Source organism: Sciurus vulgaris (genome assembly GCF_902686455.1).
Source record: "Sciurus vulgaris genome assembly, chromosome: 1".
NCBI lineage: Eukaryota > Metazoa > Chordata > Mammalia > Rodentia > Sciuridae > Sciurus > Sciurus vulgaris.
Window position 1 is genome coordinate 12,887,141 of NC_136461.1, and position 27,538 is coordinate 12,914,678.

The following is a 27,538-nucleotide window of genomic DNA, read 5'->3' on the forward strand; positions in this document are numbered from 1 at the left end:
CAGAGCCAGCCACGCAGACCCCCAGACAGAGGCCAAGACAGCTGGGTGCCCCCAGAGCTCTCCTCACAAGCTCAGGCAGCGGACGGACGGCGACCTGAGGCCCACCAAGCTTCCACTCCAAGCAGACAAAACAGGAGCAAATGAGCACCACGTAGACCCCCCTGCTCCCAGCACAGGGCCAGCAAGAAGGCACGGAGGTCACAAAAGGGGCCCAGGAGGCCAGACCTCGCCCAGCCGTGTCCAGAGTCACACACATAAAGCAACCGTACGCCACAGTGCCCTGGGCTCAAGCAGAAGCCAGATCACGACCCAAAACTCAGGAAGCAGCCTTGAGGACAACATGTGCCCTCCGTCAGCTGCAGCAGCCCCCGAGCCCTCTGGGGCAGAGCCACCAGAGCTAACTGACCGCCGTCTCTCGGGGCTTGCCCACATTTTCAGTTAGATCTGGGGGGTTGAGACTCTTCAGGGGAAAGAAAACCAGTCACAGGCCACAGCTCCTCTCCTGGAGCCTGAGGCCCACCTGCCAGGGCTCAGCTCAGCTCCGCCAGGTCTCCCCATCAGGGACACCACCATGGGGACCATGCCCAGTCCTGGCACCCAGAAGAGGAGGTGGGAGGGAGGCAGTGGACACAGTGTGGGTCAGAGGACTTGTCCTGGAGGTCAGGACCCGAGTCCTGGCCCACTCTGCCACTCCCTTCCTTGGGCACAGCACGGAACGTCCTGGGCCTCATTCTCCTGGGCTGTGGGATGAGCGGTCAGGGAGTCGGGGGGCCTACAAGTCCACGGTCCCTAGATCTACGTCTTCCTGGGGAGGCCGGGGGGCGGGTCAGCGCTACCTCTCAGGGAGGGGAGTACGCGGGATGTCAAGGGAGGGAGGGGCTGGCCAGGCAGTGGTGGCGGCCAGGGCTGCTCTGGGAGGTGGGGTGGCGTGGTGAGCGGGGAGGCCCTAGTCACCTGGAAGATCTTGGACACGTCTTCCGAGTTCCGCTGCTGTGCGACATCGCACAGCCTGGCCGTGATATCGATTCGGCGGCAGATGTCCATGTCCACCTTCATGGCCTTTTCTTGGATCTTTGTGTCCAGGTCTGTCATGGGCTGCAGGGAGGACAGCAGGGGTTACGTGAGCGAGGGGCGGAGCAAGCATGGGGGGCCGGGCAGAGAGGTGGGGAGGCCCCCAGGTGTCGGGGGAGGCCCGGGAGTCCAGGGGGCCTGGAGCCTGTCCTGCGGGTAGAGGGTGGGGTCAGCGCTGCTGGGGCAGGGGAGTGTGCGGGGCCTCGTGTGACGATGCGAGTGTGCTGGTGTCCCCAGGGCCGCCAGGCGCCCTCTGGGAAGGATGCAGTGTTGGTGTTCGTTAAAGCAAAGGAAGAAGACAGACACCCCGCTGCTGAGAGACGCCGCTGCTTCCGCACTGCGCCTGTCCCCACGCGGCGTGCCCACCGAGCCGCTGGCTCTCTCCTCATCCCTCCCACGCTGGCAGTGGGGACTTGCCTAGGACAGCAGGGGTCCCCCTGGACCCAATGAGGGGAAGCCAGGTGGCCTCCACCGGCGCCCAAGACTTCTCCCCGCCACACGCAGCCGCACAGCCCTGAGTGCGGGCCCGCAGGCCGAGGCGCCCACTCGCAGCCCTTCCTTGCGGCGGGCTCACCCTACATCTGCCACTGCTCCCAGTAGCAAGGAACCCAGGCCCCGGGGTAAGGAGGCTTCGCTGCCACAGGCACTCAGAGGGGCCCCGATGGTCCAGAGGACGCACACTGGCCTTTCCTGAGCCCCGCAGGCTGGCTCGCCCAGACCACACTGTCGCCCCTGCCCAGACACAGAGGCCCGCCGCACACGCACGCCATCCAGAGCCCGGGGAGGGCGGGTGGGTTAAGCAGCAGATTAATGCATCTCTACTCAGACCGGAAGCGCCGAGGAGGGGCGGAGGGCGCAGGGCCTCCTGATGCATCCTCACCCTCAGGACAGACGCAGCCAGCCAGGACTCTAACTAGAAGCCGAGCTCAGAGCCTCGGAGTGAAGGAAGCGTTGGCATGATGGGTGTGGGGAGAGGTGACGGCGCTGGGGCCACAGTGGCACTTACGTCACTCATGAGCCCCTTGAACACCACCAGCTCGGCCTTGAGCCGCTCGATCTTCTCGTTCATCTCCTCCTGGATGGCCTCAGCCTCCTGCGCCGCCTGCGGACCGAGAGGGGCAGGCTTTAGGGGGCAGCTCTGGGCGCTCCAGGACCTGCCACCTGGTGCCTGCCTGCCTGCCTGCCAGGGAAGGGGTGCTGAGGACCGGGTCCCCTGGGCCCTACTGACCCCTCCAAACACTTGCCAAAGCATCGCGACAGCATGGGAGAGACCGTGGCAGCTCGCGGGCACCAAAGGCCAGCCATGTGGAACTGCCCAGGCCTAACCATCTCTGTTCCCGAAAAGGCCACGTCACACAGGTCAACCGAGCGTGTGGCACAGCAGTGACCAGCGGCGGAGGGGAGAGCCGCAGGTGACCTTGACTCTGTTCTTTGTGCTTCTCTCATTTTCCGGGTGCATGTTAGGTTTATGAGAAGGAATGCTTCGCCGTAAAGGAAAGAGGGATGCCTATCCTTCTGCACACTGGCAGTCACTTCAGTCTGCCTGTTTCTTAGGAAGTGCATTGAACATCAAAAAGCAACTTTCTTAATTATTAATTCATTTATTTATTTTGGCTCTGGGGGTAGAACCCCGGGCCCTGCCAGGCACGCGCTCTGCCGCTGAGCTCTGTCCCTGGCCCAGCATCACAGTATCTTGAAAGAACCCTTCATGACTTCTAACTTCTCCTGTTCCCATTTGACTGAGGGGACAACAGAGCCGAGAGGTGAAGCGGGGTGCTCAGGGTCCCCCACAGGGGGTAAGCAGCAGAGCCGCCAGCCAGAGCGGCAAGGGCAACGTCCTCAGCGTTCGCTGTGGAGCCTGCTCAGGCCAGAGACCCGCCTGGTGACCGGACCACTGGCTCTCTCCAGTCCCAGGCTCAGGGCGACCACAAACCGAGGGACAGGGGAACTTGGAGCCACCTAGCCCAACCCAGGTGGGGAGACGGAGGGGCACCACTGGCTTGGACCATCCAGCAGGACCCAGGCTCCTGACCCTGGGCGGAGTTTATCTGTCACCTGTGCTGAGCCATTTCTAGCTCTCAAGCAGAGGAGGTGCAAGGGACCCCCTGGCTCCCGTGGGGAGAGACTAAGGCAGCAGAAGTGACCACAGAGCAGGGCCTGTGCTGGGAGCCATCTTCCAGCTTTGCCCTCAGAAGCCTGGGCCACTTGGCTGTCCTGCCTGCCCTCCTGGTGGGGACCTCCCAGGGCTCTTACCTCCTGCAGCGTGTCCACCATGGTCTGAAGGTTCATGCGTTTGGCCAGCTCCTCCTCCCATCTGCAAAAGCCAAGAGAAAGGAGGGGGTCAGAGGGGAACCAACCCCAGGCTTGTCCCTAGGCTGGGCAGGGGCGGTGCACGGCGATCCCACCGGCTCCTGGAGCTCCCAGCCAAGGGTGGTGGTGCAGGAAGAGGGCTGGGTCGAGCTGACCACAGTAGCAGCACAGGGGTCACCGTCGAGACGGGAGGACGGCCCAGAGGGTCGCCACCCCGCAGCTGTAAAGCATGCAGATGCTGCTGCTCCCGCGGTTCAAAGCTGGGCCTCAGTGCCGGCTGCGGCTGCTCCGCCCGCAGCACGTCTCTGCCCTGGCAAGAAGCAAGCTCACTGCACCGCACACGGCAGTCTCGGGCCTTTTTGTCTCGTGCCCACGCAAACCAACACAGAATCTCCCACGTGGGGGTGGCCATCCCACTTACGGATGTGAAAACCAAGCTCGAAGAGGCTGAACGTCCTGCTCAAAGCCACAGCTAGTCAGTGGGTGCAGCCAGGATTCAAACCCAGATGGTTTCATTACAAAACAAAACCCAACAAATACAGCTCCCGTTTATCCAGCATTTATTCTATGCCAGGCACTGTTCTAAGGGCACCTGCAAACCATTTCATTCCTGCACACACTGGTTCAAAGACCAGGAAAGGACAGGGGTGCAGACACATGGATCCCGCGTACCCCGGCATTAACAGCAGGCTGGGTGGAGTGGTTCCCTGGGGCCACATGCTGATTCAACACCAGCTCCCTTTCTGCAGACTCCTTTGTAGCAGCACCTTTTACACAAAGCAACACAACCCTGTGGCACATGGGAGGCCATGTGCCTAAGGTAGGGCCAGCGGAGGGGGAGCCCTGGCTCCGCAGGGAAGGCTCCAGGCTGGCTGCTCAGCGTCCCCCCATGGGGCTCCCCAGAGACCAGGAGCCTCAGAGGCTGAAGGGCAGACCTGGGTCTCCCACCAGCGCCTCCTCCCTCCCTGGAGGGGGGTAGCTTCCTTCCCTCCCCCACCCGGCCACACAGAGGTGCTTCTGTCTTTCCTCACCCCGTGCGGCCCTCCCCACAAGGCCGAGCGCACGGAGGTCTAGCAGCCTTTTAGGATGCTGTCGGGCCAGCTAAAAATAGGCCAGGGAGAGGGATGGATGAAGGCGGTTACGTCACCGGCTTTTGGAAACAAGAGAAAACGGATGCTGTTTGCACACAGAGGAAAGTTCCTCTCTGACTCCCGGGGGACGCACTCTCTCCTGTTCGCTTTGGTCTTGACCAGCCAACTGTAGTGGCCGGCCTACGCCTGTGTGGCCCAGGGTCTGGGCTGAAGCGGCCGGGCGGGGCGGGGCTCCTGCCAGCAAAGGAGGACACAGGACGCTCAGGAGGGTCAGAGCCTACCCTGGAGTGGGTCTCACTGGACACCCCTTGTCATGCACAGCAGGAAGCCGAGGCCTGCGGTGTACAGGGAACTGCCCGAGGCCACCTCTCACCGAGGACAGGCCCCATGTGGGCGATGGGGATGCCAAGTGGGGTCACCCTTACCACACCCAGCAGCACGGGGCACCTGGGGCTCCCTCAGGGCAGCTGAAGCCCAGAACACTGGTCCCAGCTGAATCATCTCTCCTGGCCACTCTGCTCCACGGGGGGAAGAGGACTCAGATCCGCAGCTGCTGAGCAGAGCCGGTGCCACGGAGCCCAAGCATGGCCCTGGCGGCAGCCTGGCTTCCAGGGCCAGCCTCGCCTGGTCCTGACAGCACCAGGGGCAACGAGGGGCGAAGAACGCCACCCCCTGCCCCAGATGGGGCTGTGGGGACGAGATGGCACCTCACCTTGCCTGTGAGCGACCACCTGGTATGGCCGGCAGGGTAGGGGCCAACAGGCCCACCGCACAGCTGGGGAAAACGAGGCACAGAGAGGGCAAGTGACTCGCCCCGACTCAACCCGGGCGAGAACTGAGCCGTGCCTGGGGATCTCCAGATGGTAGCAGCAACCGTTTGCTGGCAGACGAGGCCTGAGTCTCGCCCAGGCCCACAGAGGCGGCTCAGCACCTTTTACACACATCATCTGCTTGGCTGCAAATTATTAACCCTCTGTGGTAGAGGATTTTTGTCCAGATGCATTTTGCAGATGAGGGCTGGGATTCAGAGAGGCGAAGTCATTGCCTAAGGCCACACAGCTAGCATACCCCTGGGACTCGAGCCCAGCCCAAGCTCTGAAGCAGACAGTTGCACATAATGTGCACAGGAATCACCTGACAATCTTGTCACCAAGCAGACCCTAACTGGACCCCGATCCAGGGGGAGCGGACGGCTCCTGGTGAGGCTGGTCGGCAGGTGGCATGCGATGGCCAGGCTCCAACAACCCTCCAACTCGACGCCTCCACCTCAGCCCCGGGCCCCCATCCTGAGCCCAGCAGCCACCCCCCATAGTATTTCCCAAGCTGCCCCCAACAGTGTGCCTGCCAGAAGGTGCCATGGGCCTCTCTGCAAGCCGGGCTGGGTGGGCAGCTGGCTTGCTTCTCTCAGACCGTCGGGGACAGGTTCTGCTGGTGGATGGCAGCTGGCCGCCCGCGGCCCGTCGCCCTGGAGGACGTCCCTCCCAGCAGCAGTGCAGGAAGACCTGGCTCCGCCGGTCGCAGTGTTGACAGTGCAGAAAGCGTCTGCCCTTCAGCGACTCGGCGGGCTGGGGTGAAGGGCCAGACGCGCTGAGTGTCTGACAGCGCCCCAGACACCCGCGTGCACAGCAATCCCGCCCCGAGCCAGGGAGCACCCAGCTTCACCCCAAGCTGGCTGGCTCTGAGATCTCAGTACCTGCTCCCCAGACATCCCCTGTCCCGGGTCTGTCCAGAGCGAGGCCTCAGCAGAGGGCGGCAGGGAGGCACGGGCCAATGCGCCACCAAGAAGGGGCGACCCTGCTGCCGGTCGGCAGAAGCCTTCTCCTCCTGCTCCCCACCCCAGTCCACAGCTGGGCAAAGGACTGGCCCAAAGTCACCGCTGCTTGCCGGATTTGAACCCAGGTCTGCCCAATCCAACTTCTGGGCCATCTTAGGCAGGAAGGGCTGTGGGGACTTCTGTGATTGTGAGCTGCAGGCAGACGGGGTCACTTCAGACACGGCCTTTGGGGCACGAGGCTGGGCATCTTCACGAATCTCCCTCTGCAGTCCGCCCTTCCCGGCTCCCCCTCTCTCGGCATGTCAGAGACGGGAAGGGAGAAGGGGGCCTCCCCTGACAACTGTGGGGTGTCCTCGGGTAAGGCGTCTGTCCACATATCCATACGTAAAATACCACTTAATCCCCAAAGGACTGTCCCCTTGTCACGAGAGGCTCAGCACTTAGCTCACCTCTCCTCCCCTCCCCCTGCCTCCTAAAATCCCACCCCTGCCCCCTGGCTTGTCTCCAACGTCATCTCCTCCCCAAGCCGGGATCTACTTCCACTGTTTTCCGTCCCGGACTCCCAGGGCTGAGGAGTGGGGCCCCAGAGGGGTCACTGTGTCCCAGGGTTGACAACTCTCACCCAAAGGAGCCAGCCCCATGGTGCCAGGGACAGGGCACGCCTGCAGTGAGGCCACCTCCACCTGGCTGGAGCCCACCCCAGGACGCCTGGGCATCCAGAGCCCTGGCTGATGAGGTCGGGGGAAGAGGCACAGGAGGAGCCAGGTCCACAGCAGGGGTCTGGTCCTCCCATGGAGCTGGAGAACCAGGGTAGTGGCCGCTCCGTGCCCCCTGCTGTCGCCCTGCGCCTGCGACCCCCTGGGTCTTGGTAAGGAGCTGGGTGTTTGCTGATCTGCTGGCGGGGTGCTCGCCCCTCCCCTCTGGAGCATCCTTCCCAGCCGGGGGCTCCCGGGAGCCATGTGCCCAGCCCAGCCAGGCACTGGCTCCGGAGCCTGTCCCAGGAGAGACGGCCGGCGGAGGGGCGGCCAGGGCAGGAAGCAGGCCAGGCGAAGAAATCCCTCTCTCACTGCTCAGAGCCCTCCAGGGCCAGGGAGGACAGGCAGGGACGTCAGGACAATAGCACCGGGAGAGGAAATGAGTCCACAAAGCACCGCAGCTGAGCTCTAGGGCCTCGGCCACCGTCTTAGCGGAACAGGCACACACGTGGGAGGCTGGTGGCCAGGAGGGGGAGGTGGCAGGCCGGCCCCAGCCAGATGTGGTCTCCCTGCATTCCTGGGGAGCCGCCGCTGGGACCACGTGACTGACAAGAAATCTCAGCTGGCCACTGGGGGGAGGGGGCAGCTTCGCGGTCAGCCCCCGCCCTGCCCCGCCCTGCAGAGGGGCCAGCTCCCCCTCCCCCATCAGCTCAAAATGACACCAACTCAGGAACAAGCCCACAAACCCAGGCTGAGGCCAAGGGAGAGGGGCTGGCTGACTCACAGGCTTCTCACTTCCTGTGCCGGCAGAGAAAGGGGCTCTCACTGTGGCGAGGGAGGAAAGTGGGTGCAGCCCTGGCAAATAGTTCAGATGACAGGGACGGCCTGGGGCTCCTGAGCAGCAAGAGGCCGTCCAATTCCTACTCCACCACTTTCCAACTGTGTGATCCTGGGCAAGTGGATCACCCTCTCTGGGCCTCAGTTTCCCTCCAGTCAGGTAGAGGCGTACCACCTCCTTTTGGGGGTGGCTGTGAGAGCCACTGGAGGAAGAAGAGGGTGAGCGCACCCAGCAGGCCGAGCGGCTCCGCGCTCAGTGTGGGTTGCTGCCCTGTCTGGCCCCAGCAGTCAGCGGGAGCTCAGCCACGGGAACCTTCCTGGGAGGGTGAGCGGCTGGCACACCCAGGCCACGTCACTCAGTGGTGGGACGTGCTCAGGTGAGGCTGGCTTGAAACCAGCAGCGGAAAGCTTCCTTCTGGGCCAAGCGCGGGCCTGGCCTCGGGTGGGGACTGGGAGCAGCCTTCTTCCTGGGGTCCAGGGCCCGGCCATCTCTGCTCCACCCTAGCCGCGGGGAGCCCACCTCACCTCGGCCTGTCCAGGGCAGTGCGGCATGTTGGACTGGGCCCCTTGGCTGTGCTCACACTCGGACACACAGGGAGGCCAGGGCCACTCGTGAGGTCCAAGGCCAGGTCCCAGGTGCCTTCTAGGCTGGAGAAGGGTCACCGGGAGAGACAGACCAGGGCACCTGCTGGCCACCAAGACCAGGCCGGCTCTACCAGGGCGAGGACCTGGAGCCCCGCCCACTCCCGCAGCACCCCGGGAAGGAACTCCGGACCAAACCTCCCTGGTGCACACCACACCCCTGCTGGCCGCAGCCGGGCGGTCCACTGGAGGCAGACAGGGATAAGCAGAAAGGGCGGCGGAAGAGGGCAGCCGGGAGTGCAGCGGGCTCCGCACAGACAGCCTCCTCCAGGCAGCCAGGCGTCTCTGGGCCTCCAGACCCCTCCTCCCACCTGGTATCTTGTGAGCATTTTCCCTCTCTTGAGAAAGACAGCCGGCCCGGGAGCAGGGAGAGCCCCTGATTCTCCCCAAGGCCCCTGCCGGCCCTGCCCCTCCACGGAGCCCCTGAGCCCCAGGAAGGGACGCCTCACAGACGTGCCCATCAGAGCCACCCAGCGGTACTCCGCTGCTCTCGGAAGGAAACACAAATTAAATGCCAACTGACTGTCTCCGCGGAGGAGGTATTCATTTAATGTGAACACTTAACCAGGGCAGATTCCATTACAGGCGGGCAGTAATGGCTCGGGCAGGCCAGAGCACCAGCTGCGCACGTGATGGGGCCCGGTCTGCCGAGCCACCGCATCAAGTGTGACCCCACCAGCCTGCTGCCTCTCAGCCTGAACCACCAGCCTCGCCAGGGACTCCAGCGGGCGAGGTCGGAGGAGGGCTCTGATGCCCATAGGGACACAGGGGCACGGGCGGGCATCAGGCATGGCTACATCACTGCGTGACCTGAGCCTCAGCCTGCCTGTCGGTAACAGGATCTGAGAACCTCTCTGCACTTGAGATTTACAGACCCTGGATATGGCTCCTCGCAGGAGCCTGGAAGAGGTGACTTCCCGCACTGTCCTGGGTAATGCCAGCCTCTGGCTACCCACCCTCACCAGGAGACACCCCCTGAGCACCTTCTCCCTGGCTGACAAGCAGGGGGAGGGGGGCAGTCTGCACTGGTTCATCCGAACGTCACTCATTCATTCAACAAACAGTTCCCGAGACCCTTGCCCTGAGCTGCACAGGCCTTCCAGAATCGGAGGTCACAGTCACCTCTGAAGCCACCAGCAAGGCCTCTCGAGTCGCTTTCCCTTGAGTGACACCATGAGGTTGAACTGGGTGTGTCTTCAGGACCCACCCGGTTAAGCCAGACCAGCTTCTGTGGTCCGGGGACAAACACCCCACACTGGCCACAGAGCCGACTGATGCACCACAAAGTCTCAAAACCAGCTGGGACATCAGCCGTTCTTGAGTTCGAAACCGTGTAAGGAGAGGAGAGCGGGGCCCCGGGATCAAGTCCCAGCAATGTCGCAGCTCTGGGACCTCCAGCAAGTTACCCACTCTCTCGGGGCCCCAGGAACACCACCCCCACCCCACGGGCATAAGGTCAAAAGGCCTGGCATACCAAGACAGGCAGTGTCCCTGTCCTCTTCCTCGTGAGTGCCCAGTAACTGTCACTGGGACTGGGAGGGTGCTCCAGACTCTGGGAGTGACAGGACCAGGCCTAGGGGTGTCACTATCCTGCCATGATCGCGTCGTTGAAGGTGATGACGATGAGCTAGATGCTGATGTCACCTGGCTGGGTGGCCAGCACACGGGGAGCGGGGTGGCCAAGGGAAAGAAGCCAGGTGCTAACGCCACCAAATCCTTTGCTAGGCACCCCAACAAACGCCTGCTTCTGCCCTCGCGCCCCCAGGTGTGCCTCAAGAACTGATGGGCACTTCTCGGCATGAGGGACACCATGGCAGCAGGCGAGGCTGAGGCAGCGGAGCCCAGCTTGTCCCGTGGTGCCACCTGACAGGCACAGACATTTAAGGGCATCCTCCTGAGCCAGCTGCTGGCTTTGCAGGCAAAAGGGGGCCAGAGAAGCCCCGGTCACCTGCCCCAACGCCACCCTGGGGTTTAGGTTGCTGGATGAGCCACTGTACTAACTACCCAGTGTCCACATTTGCCCAGGCTCCCTGCACCATGAGACCTGGTATCAGTCACTGAAAACGCCTGGGGGAATCAGCAGCTCTGTGGATGCTCGTCCAGGGCAGCAGCCTCCCCCAGTGTCTGCCCAGAAACCGACCCAAGGGGACGCTGCGCCCACACGCCAGGCCATGCTCACGCCAGGGACACCCCACGGCCAGGAGACGTCTGTGGCCCACCTTGCAGGTCATCGCGAGGTTCTGCAGTACATCTCCAGCCTCTTGGGGGGGTACGCCTCGCCACCTCCCCCAGGGAGCCCTCCGTGACTTCCCCAGGTGAGTCGCTGTGCCCACCCAGCGTGACCAGCGCTGGGCCCACGCCCTCCTCACGGCAACTAGGGCGCACGAAGGTCTCCTTCCAGGCCTCTTATCAGACCTGCTCTCCCAGTGGCAGGAGGACCACGTGTACTGTGAAATGCACATTATGGGCTGGTGGCTTTCCTCCCGCCACCCACAGCCCTCACACAGGTCTGAGCCAGGGGCTAGTTGCTCCCACTCTACAGATGAGAACCTCGAGGCTCCACAAAACGACCTTGAGGTCAAAGCTGGTCCATCTGACTCCCTCGCCTGGGAGGTAAGACTGTGTCTCCCCGGTCTGTGAACCCTCTCCCTACCCACGCCCCCAGCACACTGCTCAGAAAGTGCCCCAGGTCAGGACGCCAGGGGCAGTGCACAGTGCACACGGGGGCACAGTCACTGACTTGGAAAAGAGCCGCTGGCCCAGAGGGTGTGCTGTGCCCAGGAACTTGCCTCTCAGGGCTCTGGAGGTAAGCTGGAGAAGGGCCTTAGCTGTCACCACCTCCGCGGGCCAAGGCGACCAGCTGGGTGAGCACAGGGCGAGCGAGTCGCTCCCTCTGGAGTTAAGCAGAGCCGGGTGTGAGTCCCAACACTCTGGGACAAAAGAGTTCTCACTCCCTGGGTCTCCCCACGTGGTCATCACGGCCCTTGGGCTCCACTTTGCAGAGGAGATGAGGAGCAGGTTCTGGATGAGCGGAGACTCTTGTCCCCACCCTCCCGCACCCGGTCTGTGAAATGGTCTCTTTCACTGTGGTTCTGCTCGCTGTGGGAACTGTGGGGGAGGGGCCCCTCGGCTCTGGCTGCGAAGGTCCTGCACCTGCGCCCTCCAACTAGGGTGCTGGGAGAGGCAGTGGGGCCCCGCATGCCTCCGAGGCGGGCACGAGACTCTTGTGCTCCACACTCCCCAACATTTTGGTGGTTTCGTGTTTGTTTTTGTACTGCGGGTTGAACTCAGGGGTGCGCTACCTCCGAGCCACATCCCCAGCCCTTTTTATTTTTTATTTAGAGACAGGGTCTCACTGAGTTGCTTAGAGCCTCGCTAAGTTGCTGAGGCTGGCTTTGAACTTGCGATCCTCCTGGCTCAGCCTCCAAGCTGCGGGACTACAGGCGTGCGCCTCCCACCCGGCCAGGTTCCCCATCTTTAAGTAGGAGTAACAGGTGCGCCTGTCTCATGTGGCTGCGATAGTAAAGGAGTCAGTGCACGTTACACTCTAAGGACAGGGCCCAGCTCCCAGGAAATGCTCAACAGATGGCCGCTGCGCTTAGCAAATCCGGTGTGAAAGTGGGTGGCCCAGGTGGGGTGGACATGCCGGGCTTGGGCTCCAGGGGCCGGGCCAGCGTCCTACCCTCAATGCCTGGAGACACACAGGGCTGGGAAGACCCAGAGAAGACGCCTCGTCTCCCTTGGGTCCAGCTCACACGCTGAGGAAGCCTCTGGAACGGAGCCTGGACATGTGGAGCCACTGGGCCCAGCAGCCGGGAGCATCAGCTGCTGCTAGACTTTTCCCAAGTGCCACCTGGGAGCCAAGTGCAGGGACACAGAAAGGGACTAAGTGTCCTCCCACTGGGAGTGGGGAGGAGAGTTCTGGGCTCTGTCCAGGCAGGATCTCTGGCTCCCCGCCTCACCTCGGTCCCTCCGCTCCAGCTAGCGGGGGAGCTGCGGCCCTGGCTGCTGTGCACACTGGCACAGGCAGGAGGGGCGCCCGGTGGTCAGGAGGCCCGCGAGGGGGCCTGGCCCCAGCTGCCCTTGCCCATGAGTGCCCGAGGGCTGGAGGGAGGAACCCGGGGACGGGGAGCATGGGGAGACTGGTCACGTTACCCCTTGTGCTTCTTTGTTCCTAACTGGGGTAAAATACATACAACATCTCGCCACTGTAATCACGTGGGGAGGGTCCTGGAGCCTGAACCAGGGACACTTCACCTCTGAGCCACATCCCCAGACCTTCCAGTATTTTATTTTTTGAGACAGGCCTCACTAAGTTGTGAGGCTGGCCTTGAATGTGCAATCCTCTCGCCCCAGCCTCTAGAGTCGCTGGCCTTACAGGAGGACACCACCACACCAGCTCACTGCACCGCTTCGACCTTAAGGCACAGGTCAGTGACATTAAGCACATTCACACTGTCACACGGCCATCGCCACCATCCGCTCCAGAAACTCCTTCATCTTTCCAAACGGGATCTCCACACCACTCAACACCCCTCCCGGACCCTCTGCCCACGCCCCGGCCCCGGAGCCCCCTTCCACTCTCTGGTAGTTCATGTAGGTGTGTCCTCCCCTAGTGCCCCATGCAGGTAGGGTCACCCGGCACTCGTCTTTGGTGACTGGCTGCTTTCACTCAGCACCATGTCCTCAAAGGTGTCGAACGTCAGTGTCAGCATGTCCTCGCTCCCAGGGTTTGGATCTCAGTGTGTCCCACCCCAGAGGTGGGACGTTTGACAGGTGGGGCCTCGTGGGAGTTGGGGAGGGCCTTGGGGGCGCTGCCCTCGGGAGGGACTGAGGCGGTTCTCCTGGGACCCCAGGCTGGTTTGCTCAGAAGGGTGGTCACACAAGACTGAGGCTGGTCCCTCCTCGTTCTCTGCTTTCCTATCTCACCATGCGGTCACTCCCTCTCACACACGCCTGCTGTCCGCCATGATGGGACGTGGCTGAAGGAGCCCTCACCAGATCCAGAGCCATGCTGTTTGGATTTTCAGTCTCCAAAATCGTGAGCAAAATAAACATTTTTAAATAAGTTACCCAGCCTCAGGTATTTTGTGTTAGCAACAGAAAACAAATACACACTCCTTCCAGATCTTTTTAATTTTGAATGATGTCATGTATCCTTAGTCAAAAAGTCAAAACCACTTCATTTTTAAGAAGACGAAAACACCCGCTCATTCCCTTGTTCTAGGTTGCAGGAGTTTTTACAATAGTTACAAAAGAGATGGGAGCAGCGAAGACCAGGTAAGCCCAACAGAACGATCCAGGCCCACTGAGTCCTCCCTGGGTGACCCCTGACATCAACGGGCACCTGCTTCCCAACGTTTCCTTGTGAGATTTTCAGAAAGTACAAGTGGGATGGGACCAAGTTGTTTCCCATCCCACCAGGCTCCACTTGGCAATCAACGGCTCCCTTCCCAAAGGGGGTGTCGGGGGACCCCACTGTCACTCCCAAGTCCTAGCAACCTAAACAACGCTGCAGAGGACATCTTGGCGCGTCACACTAACTGGTCCAGAGCAGGTCGCTGCGTCAAGGGGGCAGCCCGAGGAAGGGCTTTGCGCCCCCTCAAGCCCTGGGCACGGCAAGGCTGGGTGCAGGTGGGTACAGCATCTGGAACGGCGCTGCCCCTGGAGGCAGGGAGGCAGGACCACACGTCCTCCCCCAGCCTCTGCAGCCCCCCTCTGAGTCAAAACGCAGCCTCTCTGTGAACACTGCCCTTCCTTGGGGTGGAAGATCAGGCTCCTCCAAGCTGTGGGCCCAACACCTCTCCTCTGAAAGGACAGAGGTCCCACCTGATGCCCGAGAAGCCTTGGGACAAGTGGCCACGTGCTGCGGTGGGCAAGGCGAGACTGCGTCCCCTGCGGCACGTCCAGCCGGGCGCGGCAGCCAGCGCCGCCTCCCGAGGCCTTTGTGCGTCTGGTTCTCTGCCCAGGACTTTCTCCCCCATCTGTCTCCCTGAGCCGACGGCTCCTTCGGGACCCTGCCGTCTGCCCCTCCTCCAGGGAGCCCTCCCTGACTCCTCTTCTGTTCTGGGCTGGCACCCAGAAGGCACCGAATGAGAGCTCAGGAGATAAAGGGGCCCGCCGGGTATCACTTCCCAGGACAGCCGGGGCACCCTGACTCAGTGCGCCTAGGAACGGGCCCCGTCACCACCCAGCAACCTCGGTTTCCCAGACCAGCTCTGTGGCTCTCCTCCCCACATCAAAGCCCGGCCTATCTCCCCAGGACAGAGGATGCCCGTTCCTGCCACCCCCAGAGACCCTCCGCCTCACCCCTCCCAGTGTCCTCCAGCCCTGCCCTCCAGGACTCCAGCTCTTGCCCACATACAAAGCCAGTGGGGGCTGCCTGGGCACCAAGTGGTTGGACACAGGAGCCAAGAAGCAGGAGGCCCCAGGGGTCTGTGCCCAGAAGGGCCAGGGGCCCCACCCAGGGATGTGTTTACAGCTTTGAGATAAACAGAGACGCCCGAGGCTATTTTGGAAACCTAATATGCACTTTGGATCTCTCTACTGTTTATTCCAAGTGACGGGGCGGCTCGCAGGTAAGCGCAGGGCACGGTGGCCCGGCTCGGGGCAGTCTCCATGACATGTCACTCACCAGCAGCCCGGGGCCAACAGCCTGGGATTCCAAAGCTCCCTTATCACCTGCAGCCTGGACAAATGAGGGCTTGATGGCCAAGGACAGTCTGCCAGGCAAGAGTCTTCCCCCATCCTGCACTGAAAACGAGGCTCTGTAGTCTGGAGCCAAGTCACCAACCGAGGGCTCAGTCCCCTTATCAGTACAGTGGAGAACAACCCGGCCACGTGATAAGGTGACATGCGCACACAGGCCCCACGTGAGGTGACAAAAGAGCAAAGAGGCTGGGCTGGGTGCCTACCCGTGATCCCAGAGACTCAGGAGGCTGAGGCAGGAGGATGGCAAGCTCAAGGCCAGACTGGCCACTTAGTGAGACCCTGTCTCAATAAAAAAAATAAAAAGGGAATGTAGCTCAGTGGTAGAGCATCCCCGGTTCGATCCCCGAGTACTGCAAAAACGAAGAGAGAAGAAAAAGTGGAGAAGACAGAGCCCAGCATCAGAAGCCCAGCCTTTCATAAATGAGGGCTGAGGCTCAGAGGGGTGCAGGGCCGCACCCAAGGTCACACAGCCAGGCAGGGGTTCGGAACTCGGCAAGGCCGGGAGAACGTTCCTGAGCCATGGGGTGGGGGGACGGAAAGAAGGACAAGGACCCACCAAGTAGGCATGGGTTTGTGCAAGTGTGGATGGGTCCGGTGGGGACCGCCCACGTGGGCACTGACATGACCGTGTGACTGTCGGGAAGGGGCAGGCTCCAGGTCAGCTGGGACAGTACCCGGCCTGCCATGGCTCGTGCCAGGAGGGGCACCAGGGGCGCTGGAACCCCACCCCACACACGGGGCCTCCCTCCACCTGCCACAGGACCCACGGGGGCCCCCTCTCAGCAGAGAGAGAAGTCGGTCCCCTGGAGACAGGAGGGGACAAAAGAGCAGACTGTGCTCCTGTCATGGAAAGCCCTCACGGCAGCTTTGAAGTCTCCTTTCCTCGACCCACTTCTGCTAACAGGGAAACTGAGGCTCACAGAGCTGAGGCGACTCGCTCAGGATCGTGTAAGTTGTCAGTTGACAGCGTGAATGGTCGGCGCGTCGGGCACCGTGAACTCAGTTAATCCCACCACAGCCTTGGGAACAGCACTAGTATGGTGCCCATTTCAAAGACAAGGAAACTGAGGCCTGGGGAAGCGAAGAGCCCTGCTTGACGTCACAGAGGCTGGAGCAACAGGGCCAGGGCCTGGGTCTGCCCGGCTCTGGGTCCCACGCTCTTGTCCATCTGACCGCTCTGGTTCTCTTGCCCTACGCGGTGGCAGCGCTGGGCGAGAGCCAGGGCTGCACTCGTTTCTCTGTGGCTGGTGGCCTCACGCTGGAAGGGAGAAGGTGGAGGGGAGTGTGGCTCTGCCTCCCCGGGGTCAGGAAGGACCCCAAGCTACATAACCCCAAAACTTCAAGAGTGACGTTCTAAGGCCCTGCCCTGGCTGCCAGGCTGGGCACAGCTGGGCCGGGTCCCTGCGGACTCCACAGGGTAGGGTGCTGGGCCTCCAGATGGACACAGAGTCGACCAACGGGAGTCCCCACGGGCTGCCTGGATGTTGCCAGGAGCCCGCCCAGGGCCAGGCAGAGGGTCAGCTCCAGCTCTGCCAAGGTCCTGGCACCACACAGCTCCTCTCCACCAAACCCACCTTCCCAAGAGTTGGTCCTCCTGCCACACGATCCCTGGTCTGCCCTCAGCAAAAAATCAGAAGACAGAGTCCAGGACCGAGGGCCAGGGAGGAGCCACCTGGGGGGAAGCAAGGTCCCTAGCCCCTGTCCCCCATCTCCAGGCACTCTGACATCAGACGGACCTGGGTCGGCGCCCAACTTGGCTGCTTCCCAGCTGGTGATCTGGTAAAGTGACGTTGCCTCTCTGAGCCTCGGTTTTTACATCTGTAAAATGGAGCTGACCACAGTCTCTCCCCATTGGGTTACGAGGATGTGACAAGACTGCAAACACCACGTGCCTAATACGAGTTTGCCCCTCTCCGAGCAGGCCCCACGTCCAGCTGCCAGAGGGTGTTCCAGCCTCCGGCCCGGCTGAGGTGTGCCTTTCCTCCCCCACCGTCCTGGGTCTCCACCGCCTGGCACACAGCAGACCCTCCACTGTCTCTCCTGGACGGGCGAGTCTGTGAGCTGGAGCCACAGGGCACGCAGGGATCCGGTGTGGGTCCCGCTCGGCCTGCACTGACTTGCTGTGTGACGCCCAGCCTGTCTCTGCACCTCTCTGGACCTGTCTGCACAAGCTGACTCTCCTACCTTGGGGAGACCCTGTGCACCAGCCACTCCAGGCTATCAGGAGAGTGGCCAGAGGACACTGCCCAGGGCCGGGCCTCGCAGGAACAGCAGCTTCCAGGCACACCCGACAGGCCAACAAAGGCAGCAGGCAGGTCTCCTCCTGGTGACTTTGCCTTGGGACAGATGGGACACAGTGTGGTGTCTGACAGGCCAGATGGCCAGGCTGGCCCGAGGGGCCAGGACACCAGCTGAGAGTCCAGCCCTGGCGGACGAAACTACTTAACCCCTTCCCGCCCCAGCCGCAGAAGGGGTGTCCCCGCTAATGCACATGCAGGCCTCCTGACTGCACCTCAGAGGCCAGGGGCCGCCCTGGGGCCTGGGAGGCTATGTGGAACAGGGACAGCGAGGCACAGGGGAGGCGCCACAGCTCAGCTCTGAGCTCAGCCCGAGGCACCAGGAATCTGCCAGCCTGGGGCGGGCGGGCGGGGCTGCTGGCTCCCTGGCCCCGGCTACTTCACTAGCAGGACACCTGCCTGGGCACGACCACCGGCCATCCACCGGCTGTCCTCCCCGACGGGAGGCCCAGCCCCACACAAACAGCAGGACACCACAGCCCCAGGAAGAAGCCCACTCTGCCACGCTGGCTGAATGGACCAAGGCAGGGGAGTCCACCTCTCGGCCTCAGTGTCCCCGTGCAGAAAGGCGGGACCTGGGCCACGTCCTGTTCAGAGGGCTCCATGACTCCGGGAGAAGGAACATGCCTCCCCAGGAACTGGTGGACCCAGAGGGAGCAGCCCTCCTCCCGAGAGTGCCCAGCTCCAGTCTGAGTCAAGACGGGCCTCTCAGGAGGATGAAGAAGAGGGGGGCACAACCGTCCCCTCCAGGACCAGGCCGAGCGCGGCATGAAGTCCAGCCACTTCCCTCTCAGAGGAGAACCAAGCAAAGAGAAATGCAGCATTCAGGATAATGGCTAGAGACCAGGAAGCACTTCCCAATAGAAAAGGCTGAAAAAGGATGAGGGAAGGCATGTCTAGGGAGTCTCTTCCTTGGCAGTAAGATTTTTAACTGGGATTTGCAAGGGTTCCCACCTCAAGGTGAGAATCAGATGGCCTCTGGAGACCCTCCGGGGACTGCAAGCCAGCGTGCAGCAAGGAGCAGTCAGCACGCAGGGGCTCAGATGCTCAAGGGCAACTGGCTCCAATAGGGGCCTGTGCGCGGATCCAGCCGGCGTCTTGGATGTGTCTCAGAGCAGAGGTTGTGGAGGATTCCAGAAAAGCTGGAGAACATATCAAAATTTCTGGGACTGGGGTGGGGGCTGGGTAAGAGGGCCACCAGCCAGGGGCCAGAACCATCAGCACAGCAGAGAAAAGAGCGAAGGGCTGGAGTCCACACACCTGATGAGTCCTGGTGCGCCACCTTGAGCACGTCGCTACCCCTCTCTGAATAAGGGAGAGAGGGCGACTAAATCCCCAAGCACTCTTCAGCCCTAAGCGCCCAGGAACCCGCGGGCTCCCAGTTCACTGAGGACCATCTCTAGAGCCCGAGCATAGGGTCTGGGCAGGGGACCCAAAAAATGATGGACGGATGGATGGATGTCAAGTGGGAAGAGCAGAGGCCCGGTGTCCTGAGTGACTCCTTGCGCCCGCCCAGGGATCACTTCCCAGTGGCCACTGACTCCAGCGTCCGGTCCCTTCTCCGCCCTCACATACGTGTGCCGTCCGCACAGCGCACATGCTGATAAGCAGGACTCGACTCCGAATCCTCAGAGGAGAGAGGAAAGCTCCAGCTCCCCAAGGCCACGGGCTCGTCTGCTGCAGCCTCACCACGGGCGCGCGGGCGCACGGACACCCGAGACGCCCTCCCGAAGACGGATGTGAACGGAGACTCTGCTGGGGACCCCGGTGCGGATCCCTGAAGTCAGAGACCGGGTGCCGGTGCCAGCTCTGCCACTCCCCAGCTACAGCAGGTAACCAGCCCTTTTGCCTCTGAGACTCGGTTTTCCTACCTGTACAAGGGGCACAAGCACCGCCACCTTTCAGGAGTGTCCCTGTGGCTCTGAGCGCCACCATGGAGAGGAGCGGGCAGGGTGTGACGGCACCGTGAGGTCTGCCTCCTCCCTGGAGGAGCTGAGGCCACGCAGGGCCTCCCAGGGCTGCTCTGCTGGTCCCCGATCAATCCCTTCTACCTGGTTTCCCACTAGGGGTGACGTGCCTGCACTTGAACCTGGCAGAAGCTACAAAGTGGCCTTTGTCTCCCAGCCGAAACCCTAAACCACTGCCCTGACGTCAACCCGGGAGAACAATGGCAAGCCGGCCTTCAGTGTCACCCTCCTGCCAAGGTCTGAGTGAGCGTCAGCCACAATCCCTGGAAGAGGCCGTGCGTGGGATCCAGAAGGACGCAGGCTGCAGGGTCCATATCCGACACCCATATCTGCACCCAAGAAGGGGGCCAGGAACATGAGTCCATTTCTCAGCCTGGCAGAGTGAGCCTGGGAAGTCCTTCCAGTGAGCAGTCTGCCAGAGTCGGGCCCCAAACCCAGTCTGCGCCTGGTCCACTCGAGACTTCAGACCAACCAGGCCTCCTGGGGCTGCTTCCAGACAGAAGAGGCTGTGGCATCCCAGGGAGGCAGACATGCCCCATTATGCCCACCTGGAAGCCACGGGCTCCAGGCGACTCCCTGGGCCGGACACAGCCTTGGATGCCCTCCTGGTCACCCTGCGCTGACAGTCTGACGGGAAGGAGAGGGGCTGTGACCTCCTGCTTGCTGGCCAGGCTGGGGAAAGGAAGCGCCCGGAACGGGGGCTGGAAGGGGGAGGGAGCAGCGGTTCTCACTGTGTCACGGCCTGGGGGCTGGGGACAGGCCAGGGCAGAAGGGACAAAGCAGCCTGGGTGCCAGCACCACCCTGAGCACCCAGCACACGCCACCTCACTGGATCCCTGTGACAACCTGGCGAGCCAAGGTCAACATCCCCACTTCACAGCTGGGAGTGCCGAGGCCGGCCATGGTGTGGCCCAGGCAGCCGGGGCAGCCCTGCGTCCCAGCTGTCAGCAAACACCAAGGGAGAGCGCGTCAGAAACTTCGTGGTGACTCCCGTGGCTTCATCGTGCCGTAAGGCCGGGAAGGACGGAGCTACCAGCTGGAGGTCCCTGGCACTGGACACCAGGGTGCTGCCTGCGGCTTCCCGCCTCAGTTCCCAGGGCTTCGGGCTGGTGTGGACGTTCAAGGCGGACAAAGCCCACTGTCCCGCAAACCAGAGACGCATCCGACCCAAAGTGCTATGGGCAGGCCAGGCTGCCAGGGCCAGGGCTCTGGGAACATGGTGTCCATGGGCCCGGAGCTCCAGCGTGCCAGGCCGGGCTCTCAAACCCCAGCCGTGCTCAGGGGACGGGATGGCCGCGCTGGTCTCACCCGCAGGGTTTATACCAGAGGGGACGGAGGCACCGAGAAATGGAGCAGCCAGGCCCACAGCTGCCGGGTGGGGACAGCAGGTCAGTGGACACCGGGACCCCACGCCAGGCTGAGGCTGGTGAGTGTCCTGTGCTACAAGGAGACAAAACCCTGGGCAACCCGGATCTGCAGCTCCAAGGACCCGGATGTCTGCCGGAGGGCGGGCAGGGCTCCGGCCACTCCTCACTTCCAGGCTCCGGTTACGTCCTTGGTGGGGTCTCCTCAGCCCGTGCTCCGGCTGCAGGGGATGGAGGCTGAGCCCCAGGGCGGGAAGTCTGGCCCAGCCCCCCCTGCTGTGTGACCCGAGGAAGCGTCTATTCTCATTGCGGGTGTCGTGGTGCGGAGGGGCGGCCAGAAAACCGGAAGGCAAACGCCCAGGTCTGTGAAAAAGACAGAAGGTCCGTCTGCCCATTTGGGATGGTGGGGATGGTTGTGCCTGGAGGCAGGGGAATGGATGAAATGACCTTGGGGAGTACTCAGACCCTCTGATAAGAGGAAGTCACAGGGCCGAGAAGACACAGGTACCCTGGCAGGTCAGGGAAGTAGGGTGAGCACCTGCGTGTGACCCGAGGCCCTGGGCCCAAGGGCACCGATGGCCGGCACTGACCTCAAGGCCTCCCGGCCTCCCCTCGATGCTGAGCCCAGCCTACAGTATAGAGGTGGCCTGAGGTGGGGGCCCAACCTGGAGGGTTCAGAATCCTCAGGGTAGAGACAGAGGCTCTGACACGTGCTCACACGCACACGCGTGCGCACACACCGACGTGATGTGAGCATGAGTACACACACACACACACACACATACACATGCGCACACACAACACACGTACGCACGTGCACACCCATGCACCCCAGCAGCAAAGGCCGCACAGCAGGGCCAGGCGTCTGGTCGAGGCACAGGATGGCCCCACAGAGCCCTGTCCTGCCTCAGACGGGGTGAGAGTCAGCCGGGAGACAGAAACCAGCAGAAGGAAGAAAGAAAAGAGGGACAGGAGAGGATGAGAGCGGAGCAGGGGGCCAGAGCCCCGCAGGCCGAGAGGATGGAGGACGCAGAGCGGAAGAGGACAGTGCTGGTGGGTCCCCGCCCGCCCCCACGGCCTCCCTCCAGCCTCCACCTGGAGCACCTTCCTCCTCCTCTACTCCCACTGGACACCTTTGAGTCACAACCCAAGGGACGGCTCCTCCAGAAAGCCTTCCTGGACTGGCCCCACTCTGGCCCAGCCCTGTCTGGAACCCTGTTTGGGGCACCCAGGACCTCGCCAGTGTCCCACTCAGAGCTCTGGGACCTTCTGGTGCTGACTGAAACATGTTTTGTCCGAAACTTCTTCCCCACCCCATCCCCAAGAGGCCTTCCGCCCATGACCAGGGTGGGCCAGGGGCAGAGAGGCGCCCAATGGGTCCTGGGAAGATGTACTGACCTGGCCCAGAGTGGAGTCTGTCTGCCGGGGAATTTCACAAGGTCCGCTAAGACCAGCAGCTCTTCCCTTCCCCCAAGAGGGTCAACAGGAGGCAGCGAGCCAAGAACTGTCTTAAATAATCCGAGTAATAAAAATGGCCAATTAAGAGGGCGGAAGGCACTGTCTGCACTGCAGGGGCCTCAGCCCAAAGTCAGGGTGCACAGGCAGACTGCTGAGCAAGCATCTCGGAGAGCTGAGGTGCAGACCCTGCCCCACACAGCAGGGGCTTTCGCCAGGGCCAAAGCCCAACAGCCGGTGAGAGCTGACTGCACGTCCCCATTTCACAGACAAGAAAACAGAGGCTCAGAGGGGGTGTGCAATGAGTGTGCCCCTCCGGGCACAGCATGCGATAAACGTTGGAGCTGGAGTCTGACTCCTTGGGTTAAAATCTCAGCTGGCCTCTTTTGAGCGCCGATGAGCCCAGTTCCCTCAACTGCCTCGATGGCTCAGTATCAGCACCTCTAAAATGGGCCAGACGGTACCCCATTCACAGGGCTGGCTCAGCATGAGGGTCCATGAAGTCAACGTGTGTAAACTGCTCCGACCGGGGCCTGGCCACGGGAAACACTGGAAACACTGTTTAACACACTAAGGCTAACCCACGCTTACGGGGCTCCCGGCTCGCAGAGGCACTAGTGCAGCAGGTACCTGACACGTGACATGCCCACGCGTGACCTATTTCCCTTCGTCCCCAGACTCTGCGCTCCAGAGGACGGGGCTGTGCCCACTTCCCCTGGTGCCCAGCATGGGGCCTGGTGCGATGGGTGACCAGCCCGTCTTCTCAAATACCACACCCAGAGGTCTCATCCTCCCCAAAAAGAGGGAGCAAAAGACGGTAACAGGTTCCCTGCGCCCTGGGAAGTTCATGGCGCTGCTCAAAAGCAAAAGTCAGGAGTCCCCAGCCCAGGGTGGAGGCCTGCTTCCACCCGCCCCCAGAATGCCCAGTGCTTTCTCCTGCTTGTTATCGGTTAAGAACCTCGGGTCACTCTGGTCTAGGGACACCTTGGGGCTGGAGCAGACAAGCCCCAGCACTAACTAAGGAGCACTAACTTAGAGCCCAAGACTCCCAGCCGGCCCCGGCCCTGCTGGGGACCAGGGCCAAGCTGCTGCTCCCTGAGGCATCCCACGCTGTAGCCAGGGCTTATGGGAGGCCCTGTGGGAAGCCAGGTGTGTGTCCCGTTCCCAGGCATTCCCCACCGGCCACACCTGCCCAGCCGAGCCTGCCTCACGGCCCCGTAGGGATCCTCACCGGCTACATGGCTCAGGAGCCTCAGCCGCCTGCCTCTGCAGTGACTCCCTTGCTTCTCAAAAAATGATGGCTGACAAGTGACAGCAGGAAGTCTCCCCAGCGCAGCCACCGCCTCCCGTTCCACCACCCGCCGTGGCAATATTGTGACAGGCTCAAGAGACCCTGCTTCTGGGCCTGCTGCCCGCCCGCTTCGGGGTCCATCTACACTAGCCGTCAGGTGGCACGGGACAAGACTGCCATCTGGGAAGAGCACTGAGCTGGGGGTCTGGAGGTCCAGACAGGACTGACTCGCTGGGCGACGCAGGACAGTCTCCACCCCAATTCCGTCCTCTTGAGACGGCTCTGCTGATCATTGTTATCACACACAGAAGTTTCACAGAGCCCCGCACCAGCAGGTTCTCAATAAATGGCAGCTGCTAAGTCATACTGATTTCCTTTTAAATCCTTTTCCAAGTTGTTTTCATACCACGTTCCTGCAACTGATTTCAACACCAACCCAGGAAGCAGAACTCATATCACCTCGCCCCATTTTACAGAGGGACAAACTTGGGCATGAGAGATTGACGGCTCATCCAAGATCAGCAAAGTCACAGGGAGGACAGCCTTCCCCGGGCACCAGGCAAGCCCACCTGCTGTGCCGCTCCCAGGGGAGCAAGGCAAAGCTCTGGCCACGCCACGGGCCAGGGTGGACAGGATCTGGACACCACAGGATTCTAGCAGCCCTGTGCCACCATCTGGGGGCTCAGCCGGGCCGCAACCCTTGAAAGAACCAGAAGCTCCTGCCAGGCCCCTTACTGGGTGACGGCAACCTTCCCTTGTACCAGGGACTAGAATGAGAAACCACATCCTGCCAGGAAGCCAGGAACCCTGTGCCCAGCGTGCGCGGGAGGCAGCCCACCTGTGAGGCAGACAGAGCCAGAGCTTCACCAGCCCCATCTGGCCAGGGCCCCCAGCACCCATGGGCTGGCAATGCCCAGAAGCCTGCACAACCCACAAAGGCTGCAGGCAGAGGACATGTGGCCCACCACACCCCAACGTCCAGCCAGGTGCTTAGTTAGCCTCTGCCCCCCGAGGGCCGCACAGCTCCCTCTGTGTCCTGGGAAATCTTCCCACGTGCCTCTCTTCTGGAACTTTACCATGACACACAAAGCATGTTGCGGCTCTGTGGGCCCTGGAGACCTCCCACGACCTCAGACCACAGGACTTAGCATCCCCATTTTACAGATGAGGAAACCAAGATCCAGAGAGGCGAAGCTCACTCAGCCTTTCACTCCTGTGCTGGGCCCAAGCATCAGGCACCAGGCAGTGGGCGCTCGTTCAGATCCACAGAGCTGATGGGCTGGGACCCACTCCCCTGTCTGCTGACCCTTCCCTCAGCCCAGCAGATCCCTGGATGCCGAGTCTATGTCATCTCCTATGCCCCAGTTCCCTGCAGACTCCGAGTCCTCCCTCACACACAAATATTTACTCAGCATGGACTCTGGCTGGCCCTGGCTGGGCTCTGCAAGGAAGAAAGCCCAGAAGCCCAGAAGCCAGCGGACACAGCCTGGCTGTGAGGGTTCAGGCTGCGGGGGCTGCAGCGCAGGGAGAGGTGGGCACTTGGGGACCCGAGAGAAGACTCCAGGGAAGAGCCGCACACTCCTCAGGGACGTGGGGCTGCCTGGCCTGTCCCAGGCCTTCCACCATCTGTGACACGGACAACGAACGCAGTCCCAGCCTGCCAGAGCCAAGTGCGCGGCCTCGGTGTCCCTGTCACCCGGCTCCGGTCCATCCTCCTGCAGGTCGATGCGTCTGCTGGCAGCAAGGGCATGCTCAGACTGCCTACCCTTCCGTGTCCTTCAAACCCACACGTGCAGACATCCGCACGGAGCCCAGAGCCTGCGGGGAGGGTGCGTGTGCACGCGTGTGCATGTGAGCGCGTGCACGTGAGGCCCGGGCCTGCGCACGTGCTGGGGCCGGGCGCCTGGGGGGCCGCGAAGCCCCGCCCGCATTCCTCCCAGAAGGAATCTCCAGTGTCAGCTGTCTCCCTTCCGCGGCTCTTCTGGGACCTCGGTCCCACCCCTCCCCTCCAGCTCGAGGCTCTGAGAATCCTTCCCAAATTTGTCCCCAGAGAGTGCCCGCCCGGCCAGGAGACTGGGGCGCACGGTTCTCCAGTGACCAGGGCCTAGGAGGAGGGGGCTGCGCGTGAGGAGGAAGTGGCGGAGGCCAGAGGCTTCCGGAGGCACAAATCAACTGCTCGGAGCAGCCGGGCCTCCTGAGGCAGGACAAAGAGGCAGCCCTTCCCTCCGCCCTCAGCCCCACGGCGGGCGCCTTCCCTGGGACAGAATGCAGTGCCTGTCCTGAGAGGCTCCGCTGCGCAGTCCGGTGCCCAGAAGTTCTCGTAAATTAAGAGAAAAGACGTTGCCAAGGGGAGAGGGTGGGCTAGGGAGGAGGACAGGACGGAGCCCGCCAGGCCCCAGCCCTCACACAGGAGCTCACCTGGTCCTGCCCAACCCTGGGGGCAACAACCTGGGTCCCTCGGAACAGAGGAGGGAGCACTGGCTCAGCAGCTCAGAGAGGCCAAGCAACTTGCACATAGTCACACAGACGGTGGCAAAGCGGGGATTCCAATGGTTTTGCACCACCCCAAGGCGCCTCACTGGGAAATCAGAAATGATGAATCTGTAACACTGGGAGTTCAGAGATAATGAAAAGTGTCAATGCAAGTGGCACAGAATGAAGTTTTCTAGAGCCCTGGGCATTCAGGGACCAGCACCCACCTGCTGGGGGGCCTCCCTGGGCACGACTGGAAAAGGCAGGGGACACTCCAGCTGCCCCACCCGCCACCCATTTGGGAGACCTCCATTCTGGCTGACAGCCCAGCCCCTTCCGGCTCACAGTCAGAAATAGCTGTGACAAAAGTCCCTCCCACCCCAGAAAGGGGCTTAGAAATGCTTAGAACAGACACCGAGAAAGTGGAGAGAGAGAGTTTTCTAAGCCCCGACTGCAGGCAGAGGAGGCGAGCTTCGCGTCGGACGCAGCTCGGAAGCCGCCCGCTGGGCTCTGGGGGTCCTGCGGGGCCTTCGTTCCCCCCTCTAACATGGAGCCCACCGCTAGGCCAGCGCCGCTTTCAACCCGCAGCCGCCTCAGACCATGGTCTGGGAGTCAGATGGAAACGGAGCTGCTGAGGTCGCCGTGGGTCCATTCCAGCTACCAGCTCCCACTGTCCCGGAATGGCCCAGCCACCCCGCTGCGGCCCCACCGGCCCAGATGATCGCAATGGTACCCTCTTAACTCCCAACTGACCCTCCGATTCGCCCAAGGCCCCAAGGGAAAACCAATCTAGCCAGGGACACACACCCTCCCCACCTACCTGCTCAGGGGAACGAGATCAGCCACTCCAAATCACACCGGCCCGAGGTCCAGGAGGGCTGCAGGGGCACAGACCCCTGAAAAAGTCCCTGTGCCCAACGGGCAATCAGGCCAGCACTGGGCAATTCCCCACCACCAGGTTCCAGGAGGAGCCTCAAAGAGTTAACCTCAAAGAGTTCCTCCTTCCAGAGCCAATGAAGAGAGAGGAGAGCATTTAAACAGTTCGCCTGGAAGTGGGCGAGGCAGCACTGCCTTTGCCCCAAGTCTGGACCCTAGCCACCCAGGGCAGAAGCAAGAGGGACAGCAATGCCCAGAACAAAGAAAGAAAACAGCAAGCATCTGTCAGAAAGATCAGGCAGAAAGATCAGCCATAACCTATATTTTGAGTCACAGACCTAAACTAGAGTGAGCTGAAGGGATTACCCAAAGGAACCCTGTCACGTAAAGGTGGAGAACCTGAGGCCCAGAGACCCAAGGTCACACAGCACACAGTAGCAGAACTGAACCTGCAGTTCAGCTCTCCCGAATGCCAACTAAGAAAACTCTCCACCTGTTTAAAGTTCAGATAAATTCAGCAGGAATCTCCCAGGGAAAAGCCCCCAGCTTGCAAACTCAGAACAGGATATTTTGGTGACACTGGGTGGTGACAGAGGAGAGTGTTTGTTTTGGTTTCCAAATCAACGCTTGACAACCTTGTGCTCTATACAGTCTCAGTGACCACATTTCCCACGTGGTAAATGGC

General features: G+C 61.9%; 1 protein-coding gene across 2 annotated transcripts in view; it reads right to left on the minus strand.

Annotated features, from left to right (window-relative positions):
* Nucleotides 1-27,538, minus strand: part of IFFO2 (intermediate filament family orphan 2) — a 40,973-nt gene that overhangs the window by 8,758 nt on the left and 4,677 nt on the right. The window contains exons 2-4 of one of the 2 annotated variants that reach the window (XM_079147120.1): nucleotides 3,325-3,385; nucleotides 2,078-2,173; nucleotides 955-1,095 (exon numbers count right to left, since the gene is read on the minus strand). In XM_079147120.1, coding sequence (XP_079003246.1) covers nucleotides 955-1,095; nucleotides 2,078-2,173; nucleotides 3,325-3,385 — 298 coding nt within the window. The remainder of the gene's footprint in view (nucleotides 1-954; nucleotides 1,096-2,077; nucleotides 2,174-3,324; nucleotides 3,386-27,538) is intronic. The other variant, XM_079147121.1, reaches the window with a different exon arrangement.